The sequence below is a fragment of the Talpa occidentalis genome, unplaced genomic scaffold (assembly GCF_014898055.3).
Source record: "Talpa occidentalis isolate TD23 unplaced genomic scaffold, MPIMG_talOcc4v2.1 talOcc4.6, whole genome shotgun sequence".
NCBI lineage: Eukaryota > Metazoa > Chordata > Mammalia > Eulipotyphla > Talpidae > Talpa > Talpa occidentalis.
This window is the reverse complement of record NW_023604972.1, coordinates 62,307,278-62,327,109: the sequence shown is the minus strand read 5'-3', so window position 1 is coordinate 62,327,109 and position 19,832 is coordinate 62,307,278. Positions and strand designations below refer to the sequence as shown.

Genomic DNA, 19,832 nt, shown 5'->3' with positions numbered 1-19,832 from the left:
TCGGCGCGCGCCCGTTAAGCTCTCTGAGCCCGGGTCTGGCGCACCGCGGGAGGCCAGCGAGCTCCCACTCTCTGCAGCCGCCTCCTACCCTCAGGTCTGTCTCTCCCGGCTTTCCGCGCAGAACCAACTGTCGGTCTCCACCTCCCGTGCTCGGCGCGCATTTCCCTCCAATCCTAGCTTACATAACTAGGGCGGGCGCGCTCCCGCCACTGCTTACCACCCAGGGGAGTCGGGCTGCGCTCTCCACGCCTCCTCTGCGAGCGTCTCCACGCACCCGTGTGCCCCACATTAGGAGGTGACCCTCCTTGGCCATACTGCAACGGTAGCCAGGACGTCTCTCCACCGGCGAGAGAACACTCAGATTGGAGACGAGAGCGCCTCGCAGTGCCCAGCTCCCTCCCTTGCTCCCTCCCGCTCCCGCTACTCCACCCCCCAGCCCCCCGCCAGTTCCCCCTCCGCCCCCTGGTGCCAGTGAGTGTGCGGCACCGGGTAGGGGACCCGTAGACTAGTCCGGGCTCGGCGCGCGGCGGAGCTGCGCTCGCTCCTGCTGCTGGAGGGGAGCGGCGAGGTGGCCGCCCGGCGCCTTCTCCACTTCCCAAGTAGGGGCAGAGCGGCCGTTTCTGCAGCCGCGGGTTAGGAGGCGCAGGGGAAGAGGGACTTCCGAACTCTTCAGCCGTTTCCTCTCCACCCCATTTTGTCCCTTGCCCTGGGAGAAATTGAAGTGTGGCGCTCGGGTGTCATTATTTCTTCGAACTGCTACGCGGTGCACGGATTCAGCTGCTGCCCAGCGGGGCTTTCCGCGGTCTGCGCGTCTCGGTGTGTGACCCCCCATCCCGGCACACCGCCGTCGACGATGGGGAAAGGTTTGCGGTCCACAGCGGCCCGCTGCGGATTGGGGCTGGGATACGCGCTGCAAATGTTCGTGCTACCTGCCCTGGCCTTGCTCAGCGCCAGCGGCACCGGCTCAGCTGCTCAAGGTAAGGGGTCCGCCGAGCCTGGCGGCCACCTCCGCTTCTTCCTTTCCTCCTAGCTGTTGGCTTCCTCTCCGCTTCTGGCTGCCTTAATCTCGCCCGTGGCTCTCCATCGGAAATCACTTTAAATTCCACTTTCCCAACTATTCAGACATCTTTGGTTAACATTTTTAATTTATCTTTTAAGATGAGCACAGAGGGACTCTCGGGGTGTGGACACGCATCTGTCTCTGGGCGTGTGGGCGCCTTGAGTGCCTTTTGCACTTTCTGCTCCACACGCACACATTGTTGCATATTGTACACACAGAGGTTTGAAGAAACTCTCCGTGCGGGTAGCTGGGTGGCTTGTCATGGATGTCTCCCGAGGTGCGGAGACTGCCAGCCTTGCGCCACGTCTGGGGTTGCGGGATCTTCAGCGACTGAGCTTGCCAGTCGCTAAAGGGCGCCCAGTTGAAGAAATGTGTCCATTATGGCCAAGGATCCACCCGTGCGTGTGCTCCACGGCTGCTGCTCTGGGCTCTGTGGACACGCAGAGCTCGCGCAGCCCGCGACCCAGCCTTCTGCAGACTCTTGGGTGTGCCGCACGCACACCCTCTGCCTAGTCCCGCCGGCGGCAGAGAAACTTAAAATCCCAGCGCTCTGGGGAAACGGACCGGTCGTTCAAACCAAACCCGAAACTCCCTTGAGTAGCCCATCATTGTATAACTTTGACTTTTTAATTTAATGCATTTGAGCTGTAAACAGCTGGACCAAATTGGCACTGGGGGGAGATCAGCCAGGAGTTGAGGATAGGTGATGAAGGAGGGGAGACGTGGGGCTGACCTCCGAGGCGCCTCCCAGTCCCGGAGTTTGAAGCGGTACCGGCAGCTCGCAGCCTTTGCAGGGCGGGCAGAGGAGTGTGAAGGAGCCGAGACAGCCTACGCGGTCGTCTCCTCCTCGGTCTTTTTCGGGTCACCTGAGCCCCAACCTTTTGGCCTAGAGAAGCGCCCACCTGGGTCTTTTCGCCCAGGTGTGGTGGTCCCAGACTCAGGGGCGGCAGCTCAGCTTTTCCCTGAGGTGGGGGTGGAGGAAGCTTTCGCAGCATTCAGAGATGATTGAGGGATTCCATCGTCTTGGTTACATTTCTTTCCAATTTGGAGAGCAAAGTAGGTGTGGCGAGAGCCTCGACTCCCGGGGTGACGCTCAGACTGTGGAGGTTACCTCTAGTGAGGCGCGAAGGCACTGAGGTTGGGGGTGGGCGGGGGGTGTAGGTCCGTGGAGGTGAAAGCGGGGCCTAAGCGTGGGCGAGTGTAGTCTGGGTGCGGAGGTAAGCGGTTAGCCAGGCTTTGTGAATTAGGGATAGCTACTTAGGGAGTGAATTTTCCTGCTGCCAGGCTGAGAAGCCTTGCTCATAAATCCTGCCTTCCTCTCTTGCCAGATGCCGCCCGTCCGCAAGCTTTTGCCTTGGTGTTCTTATGCCTACTTCCAGAGCTCAGAGCTCGTCTATCCATTTACAAAAGGATAGCCATTCAGAATCACGGGGTCTTTTAGATTTCTTGAAATCGGTACAACTTCCCAGGGTAGTAGCTCACTCATAGTGTTTAGAGGAGGGTTCTTAGAAGTAGAACTGTGCAACCTGATGAATAGTGGTGTTATCAGTCGTGTGACTCCGTGGAATTCGCCTGCTGTTATTGGGCACACAAAGGACTGGACCCCTGGGTGGGTCTGGTGTGGGGGAGCACCAGGTGAAGTGTTTGAAAAAAGGAAAACTTAAAGTCCTCAAAGATTCCAAACGGGAGATAGAGGACTCCACCTAGAGCTTATGACAGCCCAGTTAAAAACTCTCCGTAGGAAAAAGGATCGATAAAGATAATCAAACAGGAGATTGTAAATGAATTAATATTGAGAGGAAAAGGAAAGGGGAATTAAAAGAAAGAACACTCCAGATAGACTGAACATTTTGCAATTGTACTTTTTTCTTCTCATAGATCAGACAAAGATTGAGGATTGAACTTGTTCTTCTGATCTTAAGTGGAGAAATGTCTTCGGACGGGTGTGTGCTTTTAAGCACTATCCCCCGTTTAACTTATTTAGTTATTTTTGTTCCTGCTGAATAACAGAGTTCCAGTTTATGTTTGAGTCTTAAGGTCCTTGAGAGACACTAGTTCTCTGCTTTCACCTTTGTTATTCTCCATGTGTTGTCTACATACTAGTTTTTCCTGTGTTGTCTATTAGGTATCAAAAACCTAGAAAACACTGAAGTCTACTTACTATCAACTACTGTCACCATCACTCTAATCTACTCTCCCAGCCTGTTTACTGTGGAACCTCTATTACACTGTCTTCTCAATCACTTGTATAAAGTGCTGACACACCTCTTTTCCCTTATAATTTCTTTTCCTTTCTCTTCTCTCGTGGTCTAGAGTAATAAAAGATGCTACTGCTCCCTCATGGTATGATTTCCATTTACAGAGGACTTAAGGAAGGGAACAAACTATTTTATGAATGGAACTCATATACAATTAGATGAGAAAGTGATTTAAGCACTTTGCCATGTGGGTAAGGTTTTATTTCATTGTTAGAAAAGTACTAAACAAAATTAAGAAGTTACAAAAATTGTATCTCTTCAGAGATAGACAAGAACACGATAGATGTTTAAATAAAATAACATAATGGCTATTATTTGTGAGTACACTGCCTTTTGTAACTGGCCTAAAGAGAGCAGTTACTAAACAGGTCCTTGGGAATTTCTCTAGGCTTTAGACAACTTTCTCTTTCCTGGTTATGCTCTAATTGTTTCATTCAGGATGCTGGGAACTCCTAACTCCAGGGAATTTGTGGTATTTCTGACTTCCAAGAATGAAAGATTTTACTAGGAGAAGGGAGCCTATGTGTGGATATTTGTGTATGTGTGTGTGTGTATGTGTGCGTGCTATGTTTGTATGTGTTCATTTGATTACTGTGCCTCAGTATCAGTGACATCTTCTTTTATGAATGCATTTTTAATTCTGGGCTACACTGCACTGATATGCTATTTTTCTAGCACCAACTAGTGTTATGTCACCAAACTCAGAAAATTACTAGACTCCAGTCATATTGGGATAATTTCTTTTATGACAATTTAATTTATAATGCCTTTTTAATATAAATAAAATACTTCTTTCTACTAAAGGGTAAAATTTACTTCCATGCATTTATGCATGTTGTTGTGGTAGAAATAGTCAACTGGCAAGAAAAAAAGATAGCTGAATTTCCATACAAATGTGCCATATATTTCTCCATTTTAGGAGCAGAGTAAATCCATGAGTTCACATTTGAAATTTTCAGTAAGGTAAAGTATGCTAGCTTACCTTTGTATAGAAAAGTAATTTCATATTGTCTAGTTTAGGGAATGCATACAAGGCTTCAGAAAATGAACTTTTCAAGTACTTGTAATGAATAAGGAACCATTAGGTTGTTAACATTTATTGACTCCCTGGTCTTCTGTGTTCTGATTACTGGTGATTCAGAGTTTAAAATATCAGATCCTGGAGCATCTCCCATTGTAGTCTGGGAGCTAGCTGGTTGTCCTAATCAGAATTCATACTGGTCTTTTTAAAGCAAACTGCTTAAAGGCATGAAAGAGGCATAAGTTATATTAGGCAAAATCCTCTTAGCTTATTTAGAATTATTGTTGAGACTTAAAAATAACTGTTCTCTAATGTACACTAGGTTTTCCAATTAGTGCAAATAGAAAGAGTGTGCTCTATTAAATCTTAACTGCATTTAGCAGTTTCTGATTTAGGTCATAGGTTTGCTGGAGCAGCAGAGGGAGTCACTTTCAGAAGAAATATTAAAATTAATGACTGCAATCACTTTAAAAAAGATAATGGAAAAAGTGTGAGGTGGGGATTGGGTCAACCTCTTTTCTTACAGTTTTACTCTGCATTTTAATTTCTTAGTTTGACTTTTGTATTGGTGGAGTTAAAAAAAAAAAAGTATTCCCATTTCCCCCACAAATTTGAAAGGTACTTTTTCATTTGGATAGCATATAATATTAGAGGCAAAGTTTTTCACAATTTTCTGCAAGTGTGTCCCAGACATGGGTGCTATTTGTTAGGCATACAGAATTGAAGGAAACACTTGCATCACTCAAGAAGATAAATCAAAATCAAATGATTATCATTCACCTTCTGAAATATAACAGTGGGCCTAAGTCTGGATTCAGACTTACAAAGAAAGTAAACTTAGGGCCTCCCCAGTGGCACAGCAGTTGAGCGCTGGGCTGCGAAGCTGCCCGCAGCCTCTGCAGTGCATGTTCCATCCCTGGCTGCTGGGCAAGGCTCCCACTTGGCGCACAGACCTCTCCTGCAGCACCCGCTGCTCCCCTCAGCAGTGTACTTCTTTGTCAGTCTGCCTGTTCAGCTCCCCGCTGTAGCTCTGGTGAATTCTCTTACCCTTCCTTGCTTCTGACTATACCCAGTGCTTGTATAAATAACTAAATAAATCTTAAAAAAAAAAAAAAAAAGAAAAAGAAAAGAAAACAAAGTGAACTTAGGTTTAGTGTTAGTGGTGGGGTGAGTTTGGTTTCTAAATTTCTGTGCAGAGAAACTTAAGGTTGACAGTTTGGTTAGAAATGGGATGTTCTCACAGCTAAGTTTTGCAAATGTCTTACTTGCATTGATTCTTATTTAGATTTAATTTTGGCATGACTTTGGGGAGGCACAAGCTAAAGGCTGTTAGTGGTGTTTGACCATCTGCCAGTTAGCTTAGTGGTTATTAATGTCTCATAATCCTGCCTCCATCACCTTCTAGCTAATTGGCCATTGGTGAGTCATTTAGTTTTGTGTGTTATAGTTTTCTCATATGTAAAATGAGGATAATATTATATTAGGATTGAATGAATTAATACCTGTGGATATACATAAAGTGTTTAGGGCAGTATTTTTTGGCTTTCAACTCCTCTGAGAAAAATAAACCTAAGTAAACCTCTGAGAAAAATCTAGAAGTTAAATTAAAGGTCAAGAATTTTGAACTTAGAGTGTGGAGTGGTATAAACATGGTTACCCTAAAGGCAACAAATAGAACTATCTAAGGGGATGCTCCAAGTTTATCACTGCAAACCTCTGGACACTAAATTCTTGGAAAAGCCCATGGGAAAAAGCTATCCCCTTTCATAGCCTTATTTCTTCCTTTCTGCTGTTTCAGACAAGTAACTAATAGCAGTTCCCAAAATGCCATGTTAAGTTACTGCAAATTAAATCCTGCCTACAAGCTCTTTGTTTGACTTCCTGTCGTTAGCATAAATATTGAAAGATAATTTCATAAATCCATAAATACGGAAAATTATGTCAAGTCCCAGGATTATAAATAAGAGTTTGAAGGAAATTAGCCTTTATGCAAATGTCAATAGTCTTCTTAAAAAAAGAAATGAACACATAATTGAATATAGAGAAAAATAAAGAGAAAAATAGTTTCACTTGAAGAAAAGCAAGTTCAACAAAACTTTCATATATTCAAATTGTATTTGTAACAAAGTTTTAGTACCATAATTTGGAACAACATGGGTAATATACATGGCACATACTTTAAATATTTCCCATTTAATTACTTCTGGTAATCAATGATCATTGTTATTTTTTCATGTTAAATGCAAATGTTTTCTGGCAGGTTTTTGTGATAAAACTAGAGATGTGTGGGGATTTTCATGTTACTTAGAATTAAGGGAGATATTTCTCCTATAGTTTTTTCAGTGTGATTTTAATTTTTGAGTGCCTTGTCTGCACTTACAGAGGCCCACATTTTTATTCTATGTCTTTTTTTTAATTTATATATATTTTACATTACTATTCATATTAAAACAATGTTTGCTTTTTTTGTTTTCCCGCATTGGCATCGTGTAGTCCCCATAGAATTTCCTTCACCAATTCACCCTTGCACCATCACCACAGACCTGAGTGCCCCCACTTCCCTCCATCTGATCCCTCTCTCTCCTCTGTAGGATGTCTCTGTAGGAGTCATGTAGGATGTCTCTGCTTTCTGTAGGATGTCTCTGGTTTCTAATTGTCTGTTTGTTTTTGTTTGTTGTGTTGTGTTTTGCATTGTTATTATTTTTCCCCTGATATCTTATTTAGTTCCCCTGTATTCCTCCAATAAGTGAAACCATCTGATATTTTTCTTTTTCCTTCTGACTTATTTCACTGAGCATAATTCCTTCTAGCTCCATCCATGTTGCTACAAATGACATTTGTTTATCTTTTTTGATTGCTGAACAGTATTCAATTGTGTATATATACCACATCTTCTTGACCCAGTACGAATGGCACATATCAAAAAAAAAAAAAAATCTAGTGACAACAAATGTTGGTGAGGATGTGGTGAAAAAGGATCTCTCCTACATGTCGGTTAGAGTACAAACTGGTCCAACCACTATGGAAAGCTGTTTGGAGGTTACTCAGTCTAATAAAAATGGAGGTACCATATGACTCAGCAATTCTATTCCCAGGGATCTACCCAAAGGACACAAAAACATTGATTCAAAAGAATACCTGTAACCCCAGTGTTTATTGCAGCAGTATTTATAATAGCATTTACAATTTATAATAATTTGGAAACAACCCAAATGCCCAAAAATAGATGACTATTCTATAGCTTTTTAAAATCTAAGTTCTTCAAGCTCTGTACAGACACTTTTTTGATTTCATATTTCATTTGGATTTGTTATAGCTTATGTATTTGTGAAGGAGCTCTACATGAGTCTGAGACCTTGGGTATTGTCACAGTATTATTTAGTTTAAGTATATTTGAGCTAGAATAGAAACTCAGAGGAACTTAGTGTTACTTTTCAAGTACCTTTTTTGGGGCAGATTGAATTTTTCTTGAGCAATATTAAAATACTGCTGTCTCCTTTTTTTAGTTCTTAAAAAGAACTCTAATACTTTAATAATTTATATTTTATTTTAATATTTTTCATATCTAACTTTATGAGTATCTCAAAAGAAAAATTTTTAGTAATAATTTATACGCTAACAATACTGGAAAAAGTTTTTTGTACCCTTTCTAGTGGATTAAAGAGCTCAGAAGAATTTCTCTTTATTTTGTGTGTGTGAAAACTCAACACATATATTATATTGCAAATATTAGACTCTGTAAGCAAAATGTTGGAAAATATTGGGCTATAATTTCAGAATTAAAAAAAAATGTTTTGGGTTGAAGTTGTATGTGGATTCTCATTTTGAACATTTCTGTCCCTCTCCCCCAATTGTTCACTTATGGTTAGATAAATAATTTTTGTAATACATGGAAGGATGCCTCCAGATTTCATAGGTACTTAAATCATATTTATTCCCCACAAAAAAAGTGTCTAGTGTTAAAGTTACTGTGACATTTATTAAATTGAAGTTATAATTTAGAAAGTAAGCTATAACATTGAAAGTGCCAAATATACAGATATTTCTCCTTATATCTGCATATCTTTTGTTTGCAATGAGCAGTGGTTCAAAAGTATTTTGTGGGCCTCCTTGGTGGCACAAGGGATTAAGATGCAACCTGTAAAGCTGTCTGCAGACCCTGCAGCACAAAGTTCAAACCCTGGCCAGGCCAGGGAGCTACCCACATGGCAGAGCAGACCTCTCCTGCCTTGCCTGCTGCTCCCCTCAGCAGTGTGTTTCAGTCAGTTTGTCTGTTCTGTTCCCCACTCTGTCTCTGGTGAATCCTCTCACCACCCACATCTCTGGCCTGTACCCCAGTTCTTGTATGCATACATAAATAAATCTTTAGAAAAAAGTTTGTGGTGTTTCAGAAGTCTAACATCTGACAGGGAGGGGAACCAGCTTAAGTCTTCATTGAATTGTTGTGTGTATAAGAATTTTTATTTTAAATGTGAGAGCTTAAAGTAACCATGCTAACACCTGATACTGATTAATCAAATTTAACTCCAAAGTTACCAGCCTTATTTATTTTTAAAAAAAGTTGTGAGTATAGGGTATTTTCCCTTTCATTAATCATTGTCATTTGGATTCTGTAGTTAGTTTCATTTCTTGGCAATTATGTGAGATATAAAAATGTAGATGGATTTCTCTTATCTCTCCTTCAGACTAAGGGTGTTAAACAACAGAAACCCCCTCGGAACATTAAACAAGTTTATTGATGAATGTTAACATTTCTTAGCTCTAGTCAATATTTTAATTGATTTTTTAATCATGAACTGTCTGAATTTAGCTACAATTTATTGTATTCTCTTTTATTCTTGTTCAGAAGAAAAATCTTGTATATGAACTCCCCTTTCCAATAAAACCAGATTAGTGCTTTCATATTAAAATGGGTCTATAGCCCAGTTGTAAGGGTAGATATGTTCAAGAATTAAAGTGCAGATGTTTTCCAACCTTTAAGAAAATTAGTGTGTTTAACAATATGATATATAAAAGAGCTGTATAGAAGTGCACCATTTATTTAGAAAAGTGATCATTCCAAATTAATTCATAATGCACATTCTCTTAGATAATAGACTTTAAGTGCAATATGATAGGGTGTGTTGTGTAATGATTTCCACTCTAGTTACAGGCATAGTGAGTTATTCATTTATTAGACCAAACTTAAAGGTAACTAACAATTTTGGACAATTCTATTTTCCATGAATTTTCAAGTTTATTAATTATATTCAAGATTAATATTTTAAATCATTCTAGAATCTCTTTGAAATTTCAAGAACCTGAAAAATTCCTTTCAAAACTGAATCAAAGTATACTCCTTAACAAACAGTGTTTTCTAACATTCACAGGAACTGAAAATTATAACAACAGAAGCATTGCTGTTCTACCATATATGATTTTCAGAGACCTGTGCTATCTCTAATCCAAACAAACAAAGAGCCAAATTACTGCCACAAAAAAAAAAAAAAAACTTTATGATTGGGAAGACATACTAAATAACGGTAGTTTCATTTTGAGTATTATGTCTTTGTGAAATGTGTTGACATTTGAATTTAGCTTTTGATAAGGGGAAAATGATATGTTTTCTCTTCCACTGAATAAAGAATTTGCCAAATAGATACATTGTGTAGCTTCCCAGTGGAAGTGCTGAAGTTTAGCAAGCAGCAATCTTGAAGTCATTCTAAATAAAACAGTAATTACATTGCCTGTCATTTACTTTAGCAACTTGCCTTGTTCCTTCTGGATCTCCATAAGATTGTAAAAGGGTATAAGCTTTTAAAATGTGTTAGGGATCAAATTCAAGGACTGAAAGTACCTACGATATTTCCTTCCCAGCCTACACAGCCATCACCAACAGAGGATGCAGCCTAGTGGAAACAGAAGCCCATTTCTGTAACTGCTCTCAGAAGCAGAGGAAAAAACTGACATGGTAAAAGGATTTACTATTGGTGCTATCTGGATAGAGAGCTAAGAACAGTATTTGATTATAATATGATGCAGCAGGACCTTTGACTTGAAACTTTTATCTGAATAGAGTATTGATTTGTACCTCATCTAATTAACATAGCAAAATAATTCAAAAAGTATTTGAAAAGGTGCATATTTGAAAGAAGTTAAGTTTGGACTTTACTTGGACCTATTTGAGCAGGTTGTGCTTGTTTGGGAAATCTAGACTTAAATCAGCGGTACACTGATATATAGTATCTGATAGTATATTTCACTGTGGAATGTGTAATTAATCCTCAGTGATCTTTATTATACAATGTTTGCCATTCCCCATGCTACTCTGCTAAACATTACCATTAATAATAAAACAACAAAAATAATTCTTGGACTCTACAATAAATATGCTGGTTATTAGAGAATATGGGGGGTAAAAGAGGTAGGGATGGGGAGTAAAGGTGATAGAGTTGTGGCCCTGGAAAGTTGATGAACAGTTAGTGAAACATGTACACATATGGCAGTGTGAACTTGTGCCCCCCAAATTATATAGTTATGTAAACCAGTGGCAAGTCAATAAAACTTGAAATAAATAACAGTGCCAATGTTGTATATTAAATCTCAGATGTACAACAAAAATCAAATAGCATTCTTAGAATTATGTAGGAATTCTTAGGCACAGTTGTCAGTTGTCCAAGACCAGAATTTAAGTGTAATTTTATCTTTCATGTAATTATATTTTAAAGAATCTCATATGTTGATTAATATATATGCATTTTTGTTTCTATTCACATCGCTTCTTGGCCTTTTGGTTAAGATCAAGTGTTTCTATTCACACACATTCATATAATTATATAGAATAAAAAGGATCACAGGTAAATTTTCATTTATTTACTGTAACATGGTGGAAAAAAATAGGATGGCTAGAAAAAAGTTTAATAATAGGAATATGTTCCTATTAAGGATCAGTTAAGAGTTAAAAGGAATTGACAAATATAGTTCAATAATTTCTGTGAGTATCTGTGCTTGCACAAATGGTGAGTGTGTGTTGTGTGCATATGTAACTTCTCCTGACTGAAGATTATATTCACTTTTCTGCAAAAAGTGCCTTCCTCTCTACCAGTTGCTAGTCATTTGCATAGTCTACCACAGACCTGCTTTTGTCTCATTCTGCAGAGGCTTATCAGAGAGTGTGAGTTTTCTTCTGTCACCAAGTGACAGAAATGATCTTCACTTTGACTGGTTAATTTAACTTTCAAAATTTTATTTTGCCTGTGAATTATAGTTTGTTGTTCAAAGGAGAATGTTGGCTTTCATGTATGCATCAGTAGAAGCCTTCATCTACATGTGGAATCCCTTTCCAGTGCTCTCCATCGGAAACATTATTTCCCAGTATATGCACTGCTTAAGGTGACCTCTTATGTGGACTGATAGAAGTCAGTTGTGTTGTTCTTGTCTTATTATAGTTAATTTCAATTTATTAATCAAATGCAGTTTGAATAGGCTAGGGAATACCTGACTTTCTTGGACTTTATTTTCAGTTTTCTACATTGCATTAATTGAAAACATTATATAACAGAACAAATATAAAGTTAATTGAGGAGAAAAAGAGCTTGTTAGCAGTGAAAGACTATAAAGAATTTTATTTAGGGGCCTCCCTGGTGGCGCAGCGGTTGAGCGCTGGGTTGCGAAGCTGCCCGCGGCCTCTGCGGCGCCGGTTCGATCCCCGGCTGCTCCCTGGCCACCAGAGGAGGGTCCCACATGGCGCGCAGACCTCTCCTGCCGCCCGCTGCTCCCCTCAGCAGTGTACTTCGGTCCTTCTGCCTGCTCTGCTCCCTGCTCTGGCGCTGGTGAATTCTCTCACCCTCCCGTGCTTCTGACTGTACCCAGTGCATGTATAAACAAAACAAACAAACAAATAAATAAATAAATAAAACATGCCTCTATTAAAAAAAAAAAAATTAAAAAAAATTAAAAAAAAAAAGAATTTTATTTAGGATAGAGGAATAAAGTGCTTTCTTGCTTACATTCAATATTGTATAAAATGCAGGCCAATATATAAATATTTATATGCTACGTCTGCAATGTAAATATATATTAATTATTGTAACATGTTTCCACATCACTCGGAATACTAAAGTAAATGATAATGTCTCACAAAATTTTGTGATTACAAGTCTAAATGCTAATAAGAGAGGTTGGTTGCCTGATTAATGCTGAATTACAGGGTTAAAAAGAGGGTCTTAAAGATAACAGTGGATTCTAGAGTCCTTGAGTTTGTTTTGCATTTAGTGACAGTCACTAAATTAGGGAAAGGAATGTTCAAACAACACACTTGAGGAAAAGTGATTTTTATAGAAAGGAGCCATTTCTGCTAATAGCCAGTAACTGCACATAACCCCAATGACATTAAAAGTCCATTAGCTAAGCCCAGTTTAAATAGCAGCTGATGCAGTGTCAGCTAAATGTATATTGGAATTTTTTAATATAATGCAGTAATAGCAGTTCTATAATTTTCTAAAACTACATACATTAAGTAAAACAAAAGTCATCTGATAGTAGTGGCAGGCTGTTAAAGAACAGGCAGAAATTTGTGATGAAACAAGAGTAACAGTCCATATAACAAGAAGATAATAAATGATAGTGATTGTTTTAAAAAGGAGCCTTTAAGAAAAATCATCTGGAGAAGTTTAACCTGTCATCCGGAAGAGTAGTTTCCTTAGAAGCACATATTAACATGCACAACTTTGAGACATTTATTTAAAGTGAAATGATTTTTTTTGCTATTAGCCTCAGTGTTTATTTTTCAGTTTCTTGAAACAGCAGGAAGCTCATCCTTAGCACTTTTTGTGTATAAATGAAGGTTGGGGGATGGGAAGTACAAGATGAGAAAATAAGAATGAGTGAGAAAATGAAAATAAGTATGGCTTAAAAAGTGTTTATGTTCTTAAAGGGAATATTATGATAATATTTTGAAAACAATGTGATGTTGTGATGTTGCCTGCAATGAAATCATAGGTTGAAATATTCATATTATCCCCCACACTTGCTTTTCCATCTTTTGAATATTTTCCAATCTCCATTTTCACCATGTGAAAGACAAGAAGTTTTACTGAAAATTATATGAGAATCCAAGAATCATTGTAAGTCATCCTGAAGAATCCTCTGTAAGAATATTTTCTAACTATGAGACCATTGTGGAGACAAAGTGAGAGTTGCTCAGTAATCTAATGTGTGAGTTGAGAACAAGGCAGTAATTAATCAGTGGCTGTCATGCTCTCTCCACTATAAAGGGTATGAGAACCTCCATGCCTACAACCCTTCCATTTTCAGACCATTAGTGAAACCATGTACATGCAACAATAGGGAGCCCTACTTCAGCTTATGACCCCAATCACAGGGACATTAGCTTTGTGCATATTTTCACAATGGTCACTTGAATTCTCATTACATTTTCTAGTACCAGGATTATTTATCACTCTAACCTGAGATATCATATCTTTTATTTATTTATTTTTACCTTAAAATTAAGTCAAATTTTCTTTATTTGAAAAAAGAAATCTCATATAACACTTCCTTGCTTGAAAAGGGGGGAAAAGGAAAGAAAGGGAGAGAAAAATACAGAAGAAAAAGGCTTCTGTTTAATCATAATAGGGTGGCAGAGATGTCCCTTTTATGTTTACAGATTTTCATGTAATATTTCTTAATAAATTCAAGAAGTACTCTTTGGTATTGTTAACTGTTTTAATTCTGCTCAGGCCACTTGAATGAATTGTAAGCTTACATGGACAGGGTTTATGCAATTAAATTCCTAACCAAAATCCCATTTACTAACATATTGCATGAGGGACTTGATGAATAATCTCATCTTTAGTGAGGAACTCAAACATTAATTACAGATGGAAATATGCCTCCGTTCAACCAGTGGGCTTTGATTTTTAATTCTAAACTTACTTTATTTTTTTCAGACTAAAACACTGTTAAAAGTGACTAATTTCCATATGTTTTTCTTTTCTATTGCATAAAACTTGATTCTATTGCAAAATGAAAAAGGAATGTTATTGTAATTGGCCGCACAGTAAATTTATATACCTCTACAAACTGGAGTTATGAAATTAAATTATGTTGAAAATAACAAGATCATGTTAGGTGATTGAAACAGGACAACTGTTACATTAGATTTTGAAATTGTATTTTAGAAGAATTACTCTGTTACTTTCTTGGAATTATTTTTTAGAAAACTTATTGTTACTTTCTTGGATAGCTTTGTGAGTGTATCTCATTTTTTGAAGAATTATTTTTTAAAAGTTGAGTATACACACTACTTAGTATGGCTGGTTCTAAATTGAATTTATTTATTCTTGGAAAACTTTTCCTTAAATAACCTTTAATAATATCTATTCTTTAGATTAGATATTACAATTACTGTATTGTGAATAGTAATTTTTTAGATTTTTTTTCTTTATTACATTTTGACATTTCCTTTCTTTGAATTAAAAACGTATTGATATATGCATAAGTGTGTTCAAGCTGATAATTTCCTGGTATAGGAAATTAATCAAAATTCATTGAAAAATATGAACATTTATAATCATTAGTATTCCTGTGAAACTTGTACTGGAAAAATATTAATCTCAGTCTGTATAACCCCAGTCAATATAAATCCTTGGTAAAGGCATCTAAACTGTGCTAAGATTGCAAATTGTAAATAAAAGTTAAAAATCTTTAAGTTTCACATTTATAAGTAGACTGTGAGAATCATAATAATATTTGCATAAAAGAATTGTGAGAATTAACAGGGTTATCAAACATGAAGGAATCACAACAGCACTTGGCACCATATAAGCATCTACTGCAAATTAGCAATTGCAACTGCTGTTACCATTGTACTTTAATTAAATAAGTCTAACAATTTGGCATTATCATGAAAATAATACATTTTTGACAAGAATAGAGGTTTAGACTTAGTGGAGGGAAAGCTAGCATAAGGTACAAGGTATCATATAAACTAACAAAAGCATACATGAAAAGTAAAGTTCTTAAATTTGTAGATGTTAAAATCACATATTTTGTACCCATTTAAGTTTTGAGATTTCAATTATACATTGCAACTCCCTAGGAAGTCAACATGTTTATTTCAGTTTTACGAATAATTAAGGTTAGATAATTTTCCCCTGTGTGAGTTTCCAAAATATAATATATTCTACTAAAACTAGTATGTAGTACATATAAATGAAAAAATTAGTTTATAATTTTTATGACTGTACATTGGCTATATTTGAAAGAAAAATATAAGAGCTGGAAAAAACAGTTGATTCTTTACTTTTTGTTAATATTTATATTCTTACTAGATGAATAGAAACAATTAACCTTCTACATTTATATCAGAAACTTCAAAACACCAAAGCATTTACTGAACTTAGGCTAAAAGCATTATTTATTAAACTGAAATTTCCAAGAAAGGCTAAAGTTCTTAATACGTATAAAAGCCATATTGTTATATAGCCAAATGAGAAATTACTTAGATACCAAATTGTTAAATATATATATATATATATATATATATATATAGTGACTGATATATACTGTATTTTGCAACACATTTTTTAAATGGATTAGTTTGTGAACAATCTAGCTGGTTTTATAGTTGTTCAAGTGTTGTGTGTGATATAAAATAAAGAAGATCATACTTCTTACAGATCATACTTTTGTTTGAAAAAGTTGTCAGTGTGAATTTATAAAATGAAATTGTGTCATTGCTAACATAACAAACTTATTTAAAAAATATAGAAATAGGGCCTCCCCTGGTGACGCAGGCAGTTGAGTGCAGTGCTGTGGGGCGTGGTTCGATCTAGACGTGCCTGGTGAGAATCCCACATGACCCGACAGACCTCTCCTGTCTCTTCTGCTGCTCCCCTCAGCAGTGTGTTTCAGTCAGTCTGCCAGTTCTGTTCCCGGCTCTGTCTCTGGTGAATCCTCTCACCCTCCCACACATCTGGCCAGTGCCTTGGTTCTTGTATGCATGAATAAATAAATCTTTAAATATATATATATATATATATATGTAGAAATAGAAAATGCTCTGAGCTATCATGTTCTGTATTATATTTCTTAGTTCACTGTGACATCAGATAATCCCTTCATTCTTTTGTTTTTTATTCTTTAAAATATTTCCTTGTAAAATTGGGCTTCCCTAGCTATGCAGGGGTTAAACTCTCAGCACTATCAAGCTATCTCCAGCCACTGAGGCATGAGTTCAATCCCTGGCCAGGAAGCTAACAAACATAGCTCAGCAGACCTCTCCTCTTTCTCCTGCAGCTCCCCTCAGCATTCTATTTCAGTAGATCTGCCTGTTCTGCTCCCCACTCTGTCTCTGGTGAAACCTCTCACTGCAGCACCTCTGGCCCACACCCAGCTCTTGTATGTATGTGTGTGTATGTATGTATGTATGTATGTATGTATAAATAAATAAAAATAAATCTTTAAAAAAAGGTTTCATTGTAAATTTAAGACAAAAAATAAATATCTCTTTCCTCAAAATATGTCAGTATGTCAAACAAAAACATTTAGAATCCAAAATAATATATAAACCAATTGTGGACTTTCAGCAAACATAATGTCATAGAAACATTGTCTAAGTAAATGAATCAGAATGACTCTCTGACCACACCAAAATGGTACCCTACAGGAAGAACTTTGAATAGGCCCATTGAACACTGATTCCTTTGTAATTTTCTTTGTTCAGAAAGCAAAGTTTAACACTCTTTTGCTTTTTAATTTCAGCCTTCCTTCCTCAACATCCTCAAGTGCAACATTGAAGGAAGCAACATCTTTTTTAAAAGAGAAACTTAATAAGAGTTCTGGAATCAACAGTATGGTTTCTCCTCCTACATAATTATAAAAACGTCTTCTCTTTAAAGAATCATATCCCATTTAAAGAACCCAACAGAAGCATCTCAGGATGCTTTTAATAATTTACTACACTGCTTATTTTGGGTTTTATAATCTGCATAACATTTAATTTGTAGTAGTTTTATTTGAGAATTTCTGGGTAGACAAAAGAAACCCAAACACTAAATAGCTGAAACTGTATCTATAGCCCCTTCTATGATATTTCTGTTTCTTTCTTTGTTATTGTTTTTAATAAAGAAAAACTTTAAAAAATGTTGATTTATCAAGCATTGGATTGTCTTAGGAAGTTCTGTTGTGTGATTACTGAGGTTTTAGTGTTTTTTTAATCAATATGAACAATATCTATTTGTCAAAATGTATAATCATTATTTGGGAGGGGGAAAATTCAGAAACCCAAGTTGTTATGTCAAACAAATAAAAATCTAGTTCATAGTCTCAGATATTTATGTTTGCAAACATTTAAATATATTCAGCCCTGTCATAAGGTTATTTTAGAAAAATGATATGTATGACCTAAATATGTTTCACAAAGTCCATATCTCCCACATGGATCACTGGGGAAGGTTTTTCCTCTTTCCTCTCCTGCCCTTCTCTCCTCTGCCCTCCACACTGCATCCAGGCACACCCTGATAAGCCTCACCTGCAAATCTCTTCTTCACACCTCTGATGGCTGTCCATTGCCTCTATAATCTAATAGAAACTTCTTACCATGACTGACTGAGATATCTGTTCTTAAACCTCTGACACCATTTGTGGAACTACTCTGCGGTTTCATCTCTTCAGACCACGCACCTCCCCAGTATCTGGTTCTGGCTGTTCCAGTGCACCCCTCGCAGGAGACAACCTTCTGGATTTTTTTGCAAATGGGTAGTGAGTGAGCATGGTGGCTCCACTCTACTTTGCTATGAATAAGTGGTCATTCTCCCCAGTCTCCAGTCTCCCCCTGCTGGCTTACTTAGGTTCCACCTTTATATCTTAGTTTAGATCTTCATTATTTTATTTATTTTTTTTAAACATTTTTTTTTTATAGAGGCATGTTTGTTTATTTATTTATTTATTTGTTTGTTTGTTTGTTTGTTTATACATGCACTGGGTACAGTCAGAAGCACGGGAGGGTGAGAGAATTCACCAGAGCCAGAGCAGGGAGCAGAGCAGGCAGAAGGGCCAAAGTACACTGCTGAGGGGAGCAGCGGGCAGCAGGAGAGGTCTGCGCGCCATGTGGGACCCTCCTCCGGTGGCCGGGGAGCATCCAGGGATCGAACCGGCGCTGCATAGGCCGCGGGCAGCTTCGCAACCCAGCGCTCAACCGCTGTACCACCGGGGAGGCCCTAGATCTTCATTATTTTAGATAGCATCTTTTGTTTTCTCTCTGTGACTAGATCGCAGATAAGCAAGAGCAGGGCAGGAGCTGTGTTCATATTGGTACTTCCAGCTTGGCATAACATGACATGCAATGTAGATCTTTTGAATAATACTGGATGGTGCATATTTTGTCTAGTCATGAATAACACATCTATTGGGCCTCCCTGGTGTGGCAAGGGTTAAGTCTCAGCACTATTAAGCAATTTGCAGCCACTGCAGCACGAGTTTGATTCCCGCCAGGGAGGTGACCCACATGGCGCAGCAGACCTCACCTGTCTCCTCACCAGGCCCCTGCTCCCCTCAGCAGTGTATTTCAGTAGATCCGCCTGTTCTGCTCCCCACTCTGTCTCTGGTGAATCCTCTTCTCCCTCCCTCCCAGCTCTTGTATGCATAAATAATCTTTAAAAAATTAATACATTTATCTTAAGAGGAGTTTTGGTTAGATTTCATGGTGCTGGAATCAGTGGGAACTTTCCAGATTCTTTTCATCTCTCTCTTTGAGAGAGTCTGGACAGAGTGAGCTGATTATGAAGTTGTAAGTAGAAATCCAGGGCAATTTCAGGAGTGACAGTTTACTATCTTTTAGATTCTCCCTAAAAGGTGAATATCCTATCCTTCCTTCAGAAATCCATTCTTCAAATTATCTATCCTGTAACATGGGGATACTCAGTAATGAAGACCTTAGTCTCTCTTGTAGTTGAAAGAAATATAATAAATCTCAGACTATTGATAGGTGAGCAGTGTGAGCACAACTGGGTCTTAATTGGTTTGGTCAAGTCAACCAAACCAAGGGTAGGGAGTTACAAAAGGTCTACAAGTAAGGTAGCACTCCACACCCTAGAAGAATTTCTCCTGTTATGCCGTTCTAGAATTCTATCATATGGAATATTGTTAAAATGAATTGAATTTCTACTAGATAATGAAATTATTTCCTATTAGGATTATTATGTCAAAAATTGCCAGATAGAGCATTTCTTTCTATTTCTTTTCACTATAGAATAAATAAATCTCTGCAGGGTATATATTAGTTTATCCAGGCTGCTATAACAAAATACCACAGACTAAGTAGCTTATGTTCGGGAGGCTGGCATCATATCAAGGCAGCAGCATGGACCTCAGGAGCATGGACCTCAGGTGACTACCTTTGTCCTCACACAGTAGAAGGGGGAGGTATTCTTTTATAAGAACACTAAACATTCATAAAGGCTCCATTTTCACGATGTAAATATCTCCCAAAGACCCTATCTCCTAATCATGA

The 19,832-nt window shown here is 38.1% G+C and overlaps 1 protein-coding gene across 1 annotated transcript in view; it reads left to right on the top strand.

Moving 5' to 3' along the window:
• Window positions 1-538: 538 nt before the first annotated feature.
• Window positions 539-19,832, top strand: part of UNC5C (unc-5 netrin receptor C) — a 425,753-nt gene continuing 406,459 nt past the window's right edge. The window contains exon 1 of the mRNA XM_054688141.1: window positions 539-977. Within this exon, the coding sequence (XP_054544116.1) occupies window positions 854-977 (124 nt within the window). The 5' untranslated portion in view covers window positions 539-853. The remainder of the gene's footprint in view (window positions 978-19,832) is intronic.